This window comes from Alosa pseudoharengus, unplaced genomic scaffold (assembly GCF_046254945.1).
Source record: "Alosa pseudoharengus isolate Yale_2024_CS ecotype anadromous, Long Island Sound unplaced genomic scaffold, YU_APseudo_1.1 YU_APseudo_1.1_scf_5, whole genome shotgun sequence".
NCBI classification, from domain to species: Eukaryota; Metazoa; Chordata; class Actinopteri; order Clupeiformes; family Clupeidae; genus Alosa; species Alosa pseudoharengus.
Window position 1 is genome coordinate 16,386,083 of NW_027468837.1, and position 16,245 is coordinate 16,402,327.

At 45.7% G+C, this 16,245-nt stretch overlaps 1 protein-coding gene across 2 annotated transcripts in view; it reads left to right on the forward strand.

Annotated features, from left to right (window-relative positions):
* Positions 1–16,245, forward strand: part of arhgef10la (Rho guanine nucleotide exchange factor (GEF) 10-like a) — a 147,223-nt gene that overhangs the window by 69,656 nt on the left and 61,322 nt on the right. For both annotated transcript variants that reach the window (XM_076267300.1, XM_076267299.1), the window contains 2 exons: positions 1,786–1,886; positions 13,593–13,714. In XM_076267300.1, coding sequence (XP_076123415.1) covers positions 1,786–1,886; positions 13,593–13,714 — 223 coding nt within the window. The remainder of the gene's footprint in view (positions 1–1,785; positions 1,887–13,592; positions 13,715–16,245) is intronic.

The window sequence follows — 16,245 nt, forward strand, 5'->3', positions numbered from 1 at the left end:
AAGGGACTCACTTATGCACTGATGAGGGTTATTGCAACCCATGATTCTGGGTTAAAAGACCCTCCTCCTTCCCCAGTGATAAAAACACATGATAAGAAACAGTACTGGTGCTTTACTCTAAGCACAGCCATAAATCTTACATGGTTTTATACTGCAGATACATCACCCTTGGTATTACGAGTCTACTGGAAATAAAAGTGCTGTTTTTCATTTACAAGGCTTCCTATATTGCTACACCTTCCTCATGCTCATTGCTATGGATACCAATATGTCTTATGCCTCTGATTTATTTAACAGTAATGATTGGAGAAGCTGAAAAACAGACTTATCGAAGAAGATTAATTATCAATGTGCCCGTGGATTCATTTGACTTTACTTCCTCTTCTATGTTTAAAATGGAGAATTTTTGGATAGAGATCTGGCCTTTTTAAGTCTGTATAATGCTCTTTTTTATTACAGTTAGTTTGATGGGATATCTGAATATATCATTACCCATCAGCCAGAATGACTGAAAGGCACCATGTTTTAGAATGCTCTAGAACCACAGCGGGGTGTCAGTGGAATTAATAATGTAACCACTAGATGCCTTTTGTTCATATCTACTTGCTATTGTGACTATGCTGCTGTTTGCCAGCTGCACTGTGTGAGAAACAACAACTCCCATTACATGGGAAATCAAATGAGAGATTTTCAAAGGTTTTATTTTGAATTGATGGCAGTAAGATGGGATGTAACTTATAACTCTTTTATTCCTCATTTGTCAAGATTTTTTTTTTATTGAGCAGCTGAACAGCTGTGTGAAAGATTCATGGAATATATCTCAGAACACTCCCCTAATTCTCAGAGCTGTCTGAAACTACAGAAATCTCCAGATTTTATGCCTCATTATACTTTTTCACATTTTATGCTTTTACTATTTTTATATTACTCTATAACAACCAGGCATGCCAAATCTGTCGATGAATGCCTTAAATGACACTTGATAACCCAGAAACTCACACACCAGAAAATGGTAGTTGAACGTGATCAGTTTTAAGACACCCATATTAAAATATGAATATGAATATTGTAATATAAATTGACAAATTATAATTTCCCACTATGTTGGTAGCACCTCTACAGTTAGTTTGAATAACTAATGCCACACATAATGCATGTGTTTTAGATTACAGCAAAATATTAAGTGATGATAGGCCAAATTGCTAGATATTAAAACTTTTGTATAATATGCAAATGCAGAAGAAGATTAATTATGGCATCTGAGTTAAATCAGTTAATTTCAAAGAAACAGTTAATCAGCATAAACTTTTAGATGAATAAAGCTCCAGTCATTAAGCAGTAAAACTTTCTGCCATCGTCTCTCATCTTCACGTTAACTTCATTAAATGGGCTACATTTTTCCAACATTTTTCCCTTTAGACCACACAAACCACACTGTTTTGTCTGGGCAGCATGTCCTTATCAACTCATACAACCAAGCAATAATGTTGTCATTAATAACATTTAGCTTCAGTGTAATAAACAAAACTACCAAGAATGTGTTTTTGCTGGATAAATGCTTTTAAATGTAATTTTGCTAATCCAGTTTATCCTTCTATAGAGGCTGTAACTATAGAGGCATTGCTATTCTGTCCGTCACTGCTGGTTGGTCATGCGGTGTGTGTTCTATCTCTCTCCCTCTGTGTGTGTGTGTGTGTGTGTGTGTGTGTGTGTGTGTGTGCGTGTGTGTGTGCGTGTGTGTGTGTGTGTGTGTGTGTGCGTGTGCGTGTGTGTTTTTGCTCACAGGTCAGGTCGACCTGTCAGCTTCATGGTGGTGCTCAACACTCCCAGCCCCCTCAGCAAGATCTCCTGGGTGAACCGGCTGCATTTGGCTAAGATAGCACAGAGTGAGTATACACCTTTACCCAAGGCCAGACACCCAGCCAGGCCCTGACCTGCCTTCCGGCCAGGGAGTGAGGAGGATGGTGTAGAAGTCTGATCTGCAGATATGCCCACACATATAGTTGATATTATTAGATGATAGTTATAGATAGCTTTGGATAAAAGTTTCTGCTTAATTAATAAATGTATAGATCTCGTTTTAAAGGTCCATAATTCTAGTCCCATACTGTCAGTGAAATGCTTCTTTAGGCCTTCTGTCTGTTAAGTGTTTAGTGTTTACACACCCTGGATATTTAAAATGGGGAACAGACATAGTGGCCTGGACCAAGCTCTAAACTGTCCCAGTTATTAAACATTATATTGCAGTATATGTCCCAGCTATTTTTAGTCGACATTATATTGCAGTATATGTCCCAGCTATTTTTAGTTTTAGTCGACGTGTCGTTTTACTATTGATCGCCTATTTATTTTTGGTCTTCCGTCTCAGACGGCTCACTGTAATTCAGAGCTAGTCTGTAGTGTTTATTAACTCTTGAGAAGTACAATGACTGTCTTTGGATGTTAAATAGGCTACTTAGACTTAGACGTGAGCAGCATAGCTGCGTACCTGCCTCCTTTCAGCGTGATTCATTATTAGCTAGAGCTAAACGGAGGAGCTAAGCTAAGCATAGTAGGCTAGTCCAGACTCTGGCTAATATTAACAATCTAAGCATAAGTATCTGCATTTCCATTAGGCTATAGTTATAGTTAGGCTATTTATGTTTTGGCCCTTCAGTTGAGTTCAAAATAAAATGGACACAACAAAATAACAAACACTTGATTTGTTTTTCAATTAGTCGCTTAGATTAGTCGAAAGATTAGTTGTTAGGAAATTAGTCGTTAGTGGCAGCACTAGTCCTAGCTAATCAGCATGGTGCTTCCAGAGCACGGAAAGGAGGGGTGTAATTTGATAGGCTGGTAAGCTGAAGTATCGATAATTCAAATTAATTTATTATAGCAGTTTATTATCTGAAACTGAATTGGGGACTGCATCTTTAACAACACATTTCTATTTCCAAAAAAGCAACCTTGCATTGCATCGGTGCCCATATTTGTGGATGCCTATTGCTGTGCTATCTGGCATCTTTGCTCTCCAGTGAATAACACGATGAGGATATACATTCCCATTTGCATTGGAAGTTGGGAAACCTTGTCCTTGCAGAGTTATAATGCTTTCATGTTTCTGACGTAGGCTCTGCCCTAAAGTAACAACTGACTGTAATTATGGACTTGATGATCCGTGGCTGAGATAAATCAGGTTAGAGAGGGCAGGGCCGCAGCACTTGTGCATGCTGGAAATTGCAGTTTTTTTCAGAGGAGAAATGTTGGAGCTGTGATTTACGTGACTACGCTCATATTGTTGCATCCAAAATGTGACCTCATTAGATCTCTCTCTCTCTCTCTCTCTCCTCTCTCTCTTTCTCTCTCTCCTTCTCTGCATGTACTTATTGTTTTAATGATAGCTTGCCAAGCTGGGGTATTTTATTTTAGTATCTTATCATCAACTCGTCCACCTCACACTGTGTAATCTTCCTGTCCTGCGTGGTGCAATCTTCATCTCAGTGGTGTGTAGGCCTACATCCCGGACTGCTTTATACAGCTTGACCCCCCCCCCCCCCCCCCCCCTGACACACACACAACCCCCATTTAAAAAGCTACCACTGGCGCCGCACCAGTGTGATTTGTACTGGACCTGTGTCAACCCGGGATCTGCCTCCGCCTGCCCTTGTTGTTCACAGCTAGTGTCTGGAGGGGGAGCTGCAGCCCCGGTACAGAACCCTGGCCAGCTCTGCCACCCTCCCCAGTACAGAACCCTGGCCAGCTCTGCCACCTTCCCAGTACAGAACCCTGGCCAGCTCTGCCACCTTCCCAGTTTCAGAACACTGGCCAGCTCTGCCCCCTCCCCACTGGGAGTGCCAGTCTGGCAGTGACCCAGTGGTGTACAGACAGTGTGGAGGCCACGCCATTGGCTCTCAGTGTGTGCTCACAGCCAGAGGCGGGGTAGAGATGTGTGTGTGTGTGTGTGTGTGTGTGTGTGTGTGTTTGAGTGTGTGTAATGTAGTATCACTACTGCCACACAATGCTTCTCTTTCCTGCCCGTCCATCTTTGTGTCCCTCCAGACAAGCGTATACTCTTCCACAAAGCAGACTCAGGGGTTCCTGGGCACCTCTCCAGACTGTAGAGTCCCTGCTCGTTTCTTCCCTCTCTTTTTCCCTTTAAAACTCCACTGAGGCCTACAGTAGAACATTCTAGACCTTTTCTATTCTGTGGGCCACTTAAGAGAAGTAGTCCGGTCACTTCTTGCAATGAAACTTCATTTAAAAGTGAAAGCAGACGGTTGATCAGATGTGTTCTAAAGAATGTTTGATTCGAGTTCAGCGTGTGTTGCAAACTATTTGTTTATCAGCAAGAGCCACGATGAAATGCTAACAAATAAATGTAAAGAATCATATCATGTGGAGTTTATTTTTCAATTTTGGCAAGAAGCCGTGCAATAAGCGGGATAATGCTCCACTGGCGCGTCGAGGTCCTGTTCGCCCTGTCGGGACTTATTTTCCAATAATGACCGGTATTCTGTACATTATCCCTTACATAACTGTCCAGCACTAAATAGTCCATGAATCCTTCTGTAAGAGCTGAGATCAGGGCCTAGCTTCAATTAACCCATTCGCGCTGGATGCTGCATGACGCAACATTGACCCTCCCACTGGATGCTGCGTAGCGCAACATTGACCCTCCCGCTGGATGCTGCGTAGCGCAGCATGCTTTTTATTTCATGTTTCTAGACATGAATAGAATGCCATAGGATTCTATAGGCGTTTTTAGCAGGCATTTTAGGAGTAAATGGGTTAAAGAATGCAAATAACACATGTGGAAGAGGTCAAGGCCATTTTTTGCAACCTTTTTCAGAAGTCGGAGCATTAAAAGCCCACATGATCATCATGAAAGACAGACATGACAATCAGCAAGGCCGTGCATCTGTTTTGATATAAGCCATGCGTCGTGTGATATAACAAACTAACAAATAAAATAAGATAAAAATGTTGAAAGGAAAAAAACAACAACAAAGGATGCATTTCTATAAAAGAAAATAAATAAATATATATACAAAAGACGCATATCTGATTTAATCAACACGAGGATATTTTATTCCCTCTGCATTTTCATTATGTAAGACATGATTACATCAGAAGAATGAGGGCAGAGAAAATTTATATTTGTCGACACATCTCACTTCTTTCTCCTAACTCCATCCCTACCCTCATCCCCTCCTCCTCATACCACACATCACATCACACACCCTCCATCCACCAGACACCCCCCTCCCAGCCTCTTGCTTTCACACACACACACACACACACACACACACACACACACACACACACACACACACACACACACACCTCCTGCTGCTGGATGAAATGACTGCCTCCGTAATTCTCTTTATCACCAGAAAAGGGCTTGTTCCAAATCTACCGTCTGCATTGACAGCATGCCTCCAAATTGCGTTTCACAATAGCCAGAGCGGACAGACTGCACTTGTCAGAAATGCTTTTATGCTGATGTGCAAATAACAGTCGGGGATGGCTCTAAATGGGTAAGACTGGTGTTAGATGAGATCAGAGAGTCGCACCAACACCCTACCCAAAAACGCAGCCATCATAAATGGCTTTGTCTTGACAAGCATGCTGACGACCCTGTTGAGATGGCAGCCTCATGTAGTTTTTACTTCCCGGTCAAGTCCGAGCCGCAAACAATCCACTCGGTTGACTCTGTTGGCCTTGGACCGCTTGTTTAGTTCTTCTGTTCGGTCTGCCCTTGCCTTGACTCGCCTGTCTTGGCCATGAAAGGAGTTTGCTGGCCCGTCGGTCTGTTTTTTTCCCAAGTAGACAAGAAGTAATCCCACACCTCACTGCACAATATCCAGTGGAATAACATGTAGCATGTTATATTATAGCTACCAAAGAAAAAAAACATCCCACACCAGCAACCAGACTTCTGAGATGTTCAGCCAGGTATGAAGAGGCATTCCTCTGAGGAGACTCATTCTCTCTTTCTTTCTCTTTCTCTCTCTCTCTCTCTCTCTCTTTCTCTTTCTGTCTCTCTCTCTCTCTTTCGCTCACTCTCTTTGCGAGAAGAGCGTGGCGGTTCTGAACCAACCTGGCCAGGATGTCAATTACGCCTTGATTGTATTACGCCCCCACACTTTGCCTTCACATTTAGCTAAATGTAATTACAAGAGGGGAGATGTTTATGCAATTTCACGGGTGGCCTGCTGTTGCTAAGCCTTGCGTGTTGCGCCTGCGCGCCGGCTGCAGATGCATACTGATACGGGCAACAGCAACACCCACCCCGGGGAAAGCCAGGCCACCGCCGGGCAGGCTACTTCCTTCGGGTGCCAGAGAGTTCCCAAAGGGGCCCTGTGTGTGTGTGTGTGTGTGTGTGAACAAGGCAGATAATGGTGTTGAATGTCATAAGTGTAAGAAAGCTCTTCTGTTGAGATTTTGTGTGTGTGTGTCAAATGGCTAAGTGAGGTGGCTATGGATGTGGCAGGTGATATACTGAAAAATATAGATTAGAGGAAGCCACATTTTCCACGCTATGGCAGAGGTGGAGTGCTAGGCTAGGCAGTGCTGCAATCAGTTTTGCTGGCATGGAGTGAGCCAAAAACACAAACAAGGCAGCCTCCCCTAGGCCCCAGCCTTTCACGCGTGGTGATTTCATTAACAAGCAGACAGCTTCGGTCCAAGCTCGCCTCCGGTCCTCAGGTAGCGCTGCACGCATGTGCCCGGTCAACTTGGAGCAGCACCAGACTAATTTGGACTGAGGCAGTTGGACACTCTTAAGAAGGATTAGCCCCCAGTGGCCATTAGCACCTCCTCTCAACACCATATACAATGACATGCACTGGACCAAAACACTGACCTGTTAAAAGCTACACAAGTTTATGTTGTCATGATCCTACATTATGCTGTCATGTAGTGTGTTAATACAGTGCACCTGTTTTGGCACACAAGGATTTGACTGGCATTAAAACCATGTTTATGTTTCTCCTTAAATATGTTTTTCTTAAAGAGAGCCAGAAACTAAAGTCACATATGTTACTGACAGGGGGGTGGGGGAGGGGAGGTGGGAGTGGGAGTACAGTAATGTTGCGCTGGGAAAAACAAAACAAAATAGTCAACATATTTCTGCAAACAGCATTTGTTTTGCCGTGGCCACCTGCCGCCCAGCATGGAGGATGGCAGCAGAAAGGCAGAAACGGTGGCCCCGGGCACAATTAATTACAGTAGTATGCCGAAATGTGCAGCTGTATCTCTTATGCTGAGAAAGAGAGAGGGAGAAAGAAAGAGAGAGAGAGAGAGAGGGAAAGAGGGAGGAAGGAAGGAAGAGAGTGGCCTTCACTCTTCCCTCATGGCACTCTTATAACAGTGCCAGGAGCACCTGCTTAATTACTGTGAGAAATCTGGTAGAAAAAAAAAGAGAGAATTAATTGAGATTTCAAAAGTCTGAGTCCGTTCTTTTTAATATCTGGCTGCACATGACCACAAGCAGAGAGGATGGAGGCGCATGAGATGCCTCCACAAGGGGTAGCATGGGAGGCAAAACAAATTGAGAGACAGAGAGAAGGAGGGAGGGGGTGTTGGGGTTTATCATTTTTGAAGAGGCTTTGGAGGGGAAGATTTTTTGCATGGTAAACAGCAGGAGGGAGAGAGTGAAGTCGGGGAGAGCTGGGGAGATGAAGATGTCATGTAACTTAGAGAGAGAGGCAGAGATGGAGAGAGGGAGAGAGGGAGACAGAGAGAGAAGGAAAGGGAGTGAGGGCCAATTGCTGGATTTGGCCAGGCCCCGGGTGGGAGCTGAGAAGAGGATGATGGAGGCTAACAGTCAGTTTCACGACAGGGAGGCAGCGCAGAGAGAAAAGGGCTAAACCCCCCCTGCACATCTGCACTATCTCAGCCTGCCTGTCTTCCCTGGCACTCTCCTCTCCTCCTCCAATCCTCTCTACTCCTCTCCCTCCATCTCTCTCTCCTCCTCTCCATCCCTCTCTCCTCCTCTCCCCTCCATCTCTCTCCTCTCCTCTCCATCCCTCTCTCCTCCTTTACCCTCTATCCCTCTCTCCTTTCCTCTCCACCCATCTTTTCTCCTTCCCTTTCCATCCATCTCCTCTCTCCCTCACTACTCTTCTCTTCTCTCCTCTCCTCTCCACTCTTACTCTTCTACAGATCGATATCCTTCACTCTTTTGTCTGACACTCCCCTGTTCCCCCATTCGGAACATGTTTGTATGTGAGAGCGAAGGGTCTCCGATACCTCATCTCCACACACACAACACATCTCCTCCTTGTGCTATCACACTCAGCCTCCCCTCTCTCTTACGGAAATTTAAAAAAAAATGAAACGACAGTGTGTGGTTTCTATGGAGACAGTAATTACTTCCATGGGTGAATATGATGGAGATATATTTCCACTCTGTCATTGAGGTTCCATTTTTAGATTGTTTATTACTGGCACCGCTGATAAATGCCATTGGGTGCATAATCCTGGTAATGAGTCCCCCTCACACAATGGAAGATATCAATTAGTGAAAATCACTAGTCGGAGGTATTGAGAGAGAGCTCCTCTCACAATCCTCAAGTCATTTTGTGGCATAGTTAAACCGTAGCTTAGTTTAAGGTTTGTCATCCTGCTACTATATTACACTGTTTAATACAGACAACTCTTACTTCCGGGCTTTGCCAATGCTTTCATTCAGTGCACCATTGAGCATGTTTACTGATCATCTGTCGGAAATCATCTGTCGGAGATTTGAGTCGTGTGCTGGGCTATTCAAATGCCTCTAAGGCCACACGCTTGTCAACACCCATGTCGACATGTCACCACAGCTGCCACAGCTGTGCGATTTTCATCATCTTCTTCCAGCTCGAAGATTATCTGAAAATCCCCCCCCATACACAAATCTCTGTCGTTTTTTTTTATGATGAGTAAACATTAGCATGAATTCAATTAACAAGCACCGGCTCACACATTGATCCCCTAGGCACATCAATGGCGAGGGCTCATTTAATTTGTCTGTAGCTACTATGGCTTTGTTGCCAAGCCCTGATAGACTAGCCGACTCTGCAATTAATCAACCCTGAAAGATTTACGGCCAGACCCCGGTTCAATGCTAGTTAAAAAACAATCCGGGATCGCTGCGTTCCCACCGCACAAGGTGAGTGTTTTGAAAGATGGGGTGTATTCACATGTGTATGGGAGACGATGAGTCTTATGAATAGCGCAGGGTAATTATTTAGCATGACAAAACAGAGCAGAACCCTGCCGCATCCTTCCTGCGCTTGCAGGTGTTAATTACCAAACAGAGTACGAGTGCCGCAGTGACTTGGAAGAGGAGGAGAGGGAGGAGGAGAGACAAGAGGGAGGGAAAAAAAGAGCAAAAAAACACCCACCTTCTCGTCAGCAGAGTAAACAGATGAAGTTATCGAGGCCTCACAGTGCGTTCCTGAACTACTGGTGACTGGCAGAGACTCTTAAGTCATCGTCAGGCGAAGGCATCTGGTTGCCTTCACCGTCAAGGCTGTAGCACTTTTTTTGCACGATTCAGCGAGTCTTCCGACGAGCCCGTTTGCCACCTCGTCCGTGATAGATGAATTCAATTATGAATTGGGAGGGTATTAAAAGAACATTAGGTAGTGAACGAAAAGCGACATGGGCCTTGCTAATAGTCTTCGGGCCGCATTTGGCAGCTAATGCCCATACCAGGACCCCAAGGACAGCTGCAACGTAAATGTGCGATTATGCTTTGACGCTAAACATCATCACTGCAGAGTCTCCGGGAAAACACTCAATCTGAGCATGGTGTTTTGTGTACCAGCAGGCCATCGTACAGTTTGTGCCCTTTCAGATGCCAGCTCATGCCAGATTGGCAGAGAGAGATACACAGTGTGTAATACCTGTCTTTGCCCATCAAAGAGCCTCCAAAGTTTGTCGTTCATCTGCTCCACTCTCGGTTTAGTTGGCATTCATAATTTATGGCTTGGAATTCTCATCCTGAGGAGCCTGTTTCCTGCATCACAATGGTTGCCAGCTCCTGTTGGTGTTGTTGTTGACATTTCTGTGTGTGTCAGAGGAAGCAGATGTTTCTACGTTGTTCAGGTTTGATTTGATGAGGTGCTAAAATGGCAGGCGGTGCTGTCGTGGTGTCGTTCATTGTGAGAGAGGGTGAACGGCACAGTTGAAGGAGCGGAAGAATATCGAGAGTGAGACAAATTCAAGTCCACTCTGTGTCTCTTTGTCCTTTCTTTCTCTGTGTCCTTCTCTGTCTCTCCTTTCTCTCTCTCTCTCTCTCTCTCTCTCTCTCTATCTCTCTTTCTCTCTCTCTCTCTGTTGCCCATTCATTCATTCCCTCTGCCTTTGTGTTCCTCTCTATATGTCCTCATGTCTTCACCCACCACCCTTATCAGAGTGTGCCTCCAACTTTAATCTCACATCCTGACAGCACTTACTCTTGTTTGCTCATCCTCTGATAAGCCGCCAACTCCCCCACCCAACCACCCCCCTCGCCAGTTTACACCGCAACATTAGGCACAGTGATGGTGGCTGCATTATTAATGAAGTGTGCTCTGTCCGTGTGTGTGTTTGTGTGTGTGTGTGTGTGTGCGTGCCTGCGTGTGTGTGTGTGTGTGTCTGTGTCTGTGTCTGTGTCTGTGTCTGTGTCTGTGTCTGTGTGTTTGTCTGTGTGTGTGAGGGTGTGTGTGTGTGTGTGTGTGTGTGTGTGTGTGTGTGTGTGTGTGTGTGTGTGTGTCTGTGTGTTTGTCTGTGTGTGTGAGTGTGTGTGTGTGCGTGCTGTGGGAGTGTGTGGGATTGTGGTGCTGGGCTGCGGAGCGCTCTGGCTGGCCTCTCTGGGTCCGGGGGGCCGGGGCATGGGGAGCAGGGGATCTTGGGAAGGAGCGTGAACAGAATGCATTATCCCTGACTCATTAGCGCCAACGGCCCTCTCGTGTGCACACAAACACACATGCACACACTCACACACACACACACACACACACGCACAGATAGACAGGCAGGCTGGCTGGCAAGTGCCAAGGTGTGATGGGGGGTCGGGGGATGTTAAGTGGAGGTTGGGGGGTTTGGGGGGGATTTGGGTCCCTCTCGATACCCTCTCATTCAGGGCTGGCACAGGAACATTGTGTTTGCTGTGTGGATTCGGGAGGGCAGGCCGAATTATTTGTCATCATTAATGGATATCAGACTGAAGGTCAGGCCTGGACTCACACTCATGCTTGCGCGGAGTGGCTACCTAGTTTGTTACCTTGGTGAGTAGCACTACACACACACACTCACTAACAAACACACACACAGGCAATGATCCATTTGAAAATGCAACGCCTGCCTTGGGGTATTGAACAGCACCCTGTGGCACTGAACGCAAGGACACACGTAAGGCTCCAGTGACCTGTGGCAAATAAAGGAGCAGCCCGAACGCTGTCTCGCTAGTTATGCTAATTAAATAATTAGCTGTCCCTAATTCCATGATTCCAGGTGAGATGCTTAATCAGAAGCCCCGCTGACCTGCCGCAGCCTCCAACCAATAACCTGGCTTCAATTACAGTAGCTTAATAATAACTGCCTCTACTTTTAAAAGGAGGCTTGTTATAGACTGATAGTGAAATTAAAGGCACAATGTGACATTTTCCTCCAGTTTTGGGGCCATGCAATTGAAAATGAATTTTTTTTAAATATTATTTATTCATATTCATATGTATACGTGTGACATGAAGAACCTATCAGAAGGGCTATTGTAGTGCTTTGCTGGCCCTCTCTTTTGCCAGTGTTTTGGCTAGCCTGTCCTGGGCTACTAAAGAATCAGGGTTGCAGCGTGGTTGATTAGGCCTACATGATAAAAGGACCTGCTCCTTATGTACATAGCTGCGGAGCCGGAGTGCTTATAACATAAATTAGTTTTTTCCAAATGATGATGCCTTCGAAGCTAAGGCGAAAAGGTTTATCATCTTCCCAAGCATAGTTCAGTCTAAAATAGATTCAGACACAAAGACGGTAAACGATTCAGTTATCCTTCTTTAACTTCGGTGTCCTCTCCTGTTTTCTACAGAATGTCTAACAAGCTGTGCGGTGTAGGAATCTCATGCTCAATGATGTCATGCATAAACTTTTTCCCTGGTTTATTGCAATATTGTTAAAAGTAGCAGGTTTGACCTTAAAGGTATCTGCTCAGATCACCAGCAAAATCTGAGAATCTGTTTTTTTTTCTGTTGGCAGCTTGTAAGGTTCTGTACTCTCCTGTTATTAGTTGGAAGCATCGCATCAGTCGAGTCCAGACAGACACACTGTATAAAAAAAGGAAATCAAAGAACTAACTTCTCAGTCGACCATTAAGCGCCTGAAACGCCCTGATGTAGCAGTTCTAAATTGGCTGTGTACTCTGGCGCGCACGTCCTGTTAAATGAAGCCCATTTGAGATGTATCAGGGAGCATCGCTCTAAACTCCACTAATTGGCCCTTAAATCTCTTGCGCCTCCACCTCACTTGTCCGAGCGAATGGCAACCAAACAACCCCTTTGCTGTCAGACGCTACCGACTCAGACCCCTCTCGGGCACGCCACCGTCCCCGCCAGCCAAATGAGCCGTCTGCATTACAGGGCTATTTTGTTTGGGAGAACGGGTGACGGGTCTAAGATCGGTATTAAAGTCTGGGGCTTGTTGCACCTTGACGCATATACAATAGACCGAGAATGTAAATGGAAACAAACAGTTTAATTGCCCAACCATCCCACCCCACACCACCACCAAAAACATCCCCTTCGGCCATGATTGGGTAATTACCGAGCGGCTGGAGAACTCAATGTCTGGCTAGTCTTGTGATGTGCAAAAGAGGTAGTACCTCTTAGTAGTGTTTGTGTGTGTGTGTTTGCGTGTGTGTCTGTGAAGTGTGGGGGTATCTGAGATTTCCTTAGGCGTCTCCTCAATTACAGCATTGATTCGTTGAAATTTTAGCTTTTTTTGTATTGTATCGTGTCTCCTGATGGCTTGTTCAGTCTCAGGAAAGCTCATTAAGTTTCACTAAATGTCTGCACTCAGTTTCTCTTTCCCTCCATCTCTGCCTTGCTAGATGAGCAATAGAGGTAGTTCCATTTACCTGGTGTCACGAGTGTCACACAATTGAAGGTGACATTTAAAGCATAACGACTTTGGCTGCTCTTAGAGTTGAGAGTACTTGGCTAAAAGCCTGAAAAAAATGCTGATATTGTGTCTGAAGGCTTCACTATTTGTTATTCTATGTGAATGTGTAAAGTATGTACAAAGTAGAAAAGTGGAAAAATATACGGGTAATTAATAGCTTTAAATAAACTTCACACAGTGGTTGGATATTAATTAGTAAATACATGTATTCTGTATGTCTAGTTTAAACTACAAAACACCTCTTCCTACTGCCAAAGGTAATCAGTAGCTCAACATTTCAGAAACAACACTAGCAATAACAAAAGCAAAATATTTTTACATTAGCAACAGGTTCTGTTGTGACAAGAGCAGATAACAACATTGCCATAGCAACAACAGGCACTGTACATGTAGCAGGAACGAAAAGCCTCCATAACAAGGGCCTCTTTCTCTCACCCACCCCCCCCCCCCCACTCTCTTTGTTGTAGGGGAGGAAAACACTCCTGGTTGGCACTGCGAAGAAGATGACGAACGAAGCCGGGCTCCCTTCTGGTGCCCACTCCTGGCCTGCCGCGTGCCCGTCTTTCCCGTCAAAGCTCCCGAGCGCAAGGTTAGTGAAATATCGCCGGCCGCCTCCATCGTGCCTTCCTCTGGCCACCGGAATCCATCTTAGATACCCCCATACACCCCACCCCACCCCACCTCTCCCTTCACTACCCAACGCCTCTCCAGCACTCAATCAATATTGGCCCTCGACCAGCCAACGAGCGAGAGCTTTATGGCTTTTCTTTTTTAAAAGACAAGCCGCCATTTGCCGAGACACAGTTGTATATTACTGCCCAGGCCAGACCTTATCCAGAGTCGGTTGTTCCTCATCAGACGGGAAATTGAAGCCTGTGTTGCAACTCTACTCTACTGTGCATGAGAGAGAGAGAGACAGAGACATAAAGAAAGATACTGTACACAGGAGGATTTTGCTCAAACACCAGCAGACTTGCGGAATTACAAGGTGACACGGAACTATCCCAGTCAAAGCCGTCCGTGTGCGGAGAGGCGATCGATGGTGCCTGCCCAGCGTGAAGGAGCCCCTCATAGATCAAACGGTGAACTTGGGTGAGAGACAGACTAAAAGGGTTTCGGCGTCCGTCAAAAAGGTATAAAATCAATTTTGTGGCGTCTGGAAGATGATATTTTCTGACTGGGCCTCGCCCTGTAATGTGGTTAGCAGGGCCCAGAGATCCGTGGCGGTTAGGCAGTGCTGCGTTACCACAGCCACTCGAGGGAGGATGTTATAAAGTGATCACACAATTACCTTAATGACTGCGGGACACCCGAGCATAAATCAATGGGACCACATTAGATTAAGCTCCCACACACACTCTAGCCCTGGTGGATGGCACTGGGCTACATGGGGAAGGGTTTAATGGAGGGTGGAGGTGGTGGAAGGGAGCCCATCTGGACCAGCTGCAGGCCACGCCTGGGAGTGAAGCTTGACACTCTCTCCTCTCCCAAGACTTGAGCCAGAGAGTTGTATATATTTAACTCCCCAGCCCCACTTCACCCCCTGCCTCGGTGCCTCCTTGCACTACTCCTGTCTCCTTGCACAGTCTCCTGTCTCCTTGCACTGTCTTCTGTCTCCTTGCACTGTCTCCTGTCTCCTTGTACTACTCTTGTCTCCTTGCACAGTCTCCTGTCTCCTTGCACAGTCTCCTGTCTCCTTGCACACCCACCAGCCCACCCCCCTCTGTCTCTTTTTCTCCCCCTTCCTGCTGGGTGGAGGCTGATGAGGCTTGCACTTATCTCCCCAAAGCATCTTGAAGCAGATGAGAAACGGTTTGTTTTGGCCGCCCAATCCTCATGTCATCTCTCTTCCCTCCTCCTCCACCTTTGAGAGAGAGAGAGAGAGAGAGAGAAAGAGAAAGAGAAAGTAGAGAGCCATAAGCTCGGCGGCTTCCCACACTCAAGGCCTGCTGACCTGGAAGATTTGTGCACAATCCCTAATTTGAGGAGCAGGAATCCAGGTACTCTTGAGTGGCGGACGGATGGAGCTGTGGAAGGAAGGAAGGGGGAGGGACCAGGGGTCTGGAGGGGCCTTAGTCATCATTGATGCCATTCAGCTCAGGGTTACCACAGAGCGGGGCCGCGACAGGCATGAGTGTGTGAGCCGGGGTGAGCTCTGCCGCCTAACAAATGACTTTGAATTTCTCCTTGGGGATCAATAAAGTATCTATCTATCTATCTATCTATCTATCTATCTATCTATCTATCTATCTATCTATCTATCTACCTATCTATCTACCTATCTATCTACACTGTCCTTCACTGCCTTTTTCACATGTGCAGCATAGGGGATGCATTTTTGTATGCATGTATGGTATCTTTATAGGCTGAATGTACTGTACATCACAATATGTGAGGTGTGTTGAATATCCGTGTGCACACACACACACACACACACACACACACACACACACACACACACACACACACACACACCAAATACATGTGAATCCTAAAAGCCTTGAAAGGTATATTTCCTTTTTTTAATGCCCATCTTATCCTGGTCCTGAAAGACAAAAGAGCCCAAGGCGGTGGTGCTGGCAGGCTCCTGGAGAGCCAGATGAGCTGTGATCCAGGCAGCACTCAGGAAGCCCCACAATGACAGTAATTCCTCTGTACATAGGAGAGGAGAGGAGAGGAGGGGAGAGAGAGAAGAGCAGAGGAGTCATTGATTGGACACTCTCACTCTCTCTCTCTCTCTCTCTCTCTCTCTCTCTCTCTCTCTCTCTCTCTCTCTCTCTCTCTGACTTGGAGAAGGAGAGATGGAGCACTGTGTGACATGCACTGAACTCATGATCCAGGCATCAATGTGAACAATGTGTTTTGTATCGTCTCCGGCTTTCTTGTAGGGTGCTCCACTCTCTTATCGATGCTGCAGGTGCGACCTAGCTGCTGTTCATTCATCTGCTATACAAGGATACAAGGATACAAGGAAGTTTATTGTCACATGCATATAGTTACTGGATGTAAGAAATGCAGTGAAATTATGTCTGGTGTCAACCTATTTGTGTATTTATGGGGGGGGGGGGGGGTAAAAAGTGCAGTAGAAGAGGGGTTAAGTAGATTAAGTGGCAAGGGCTG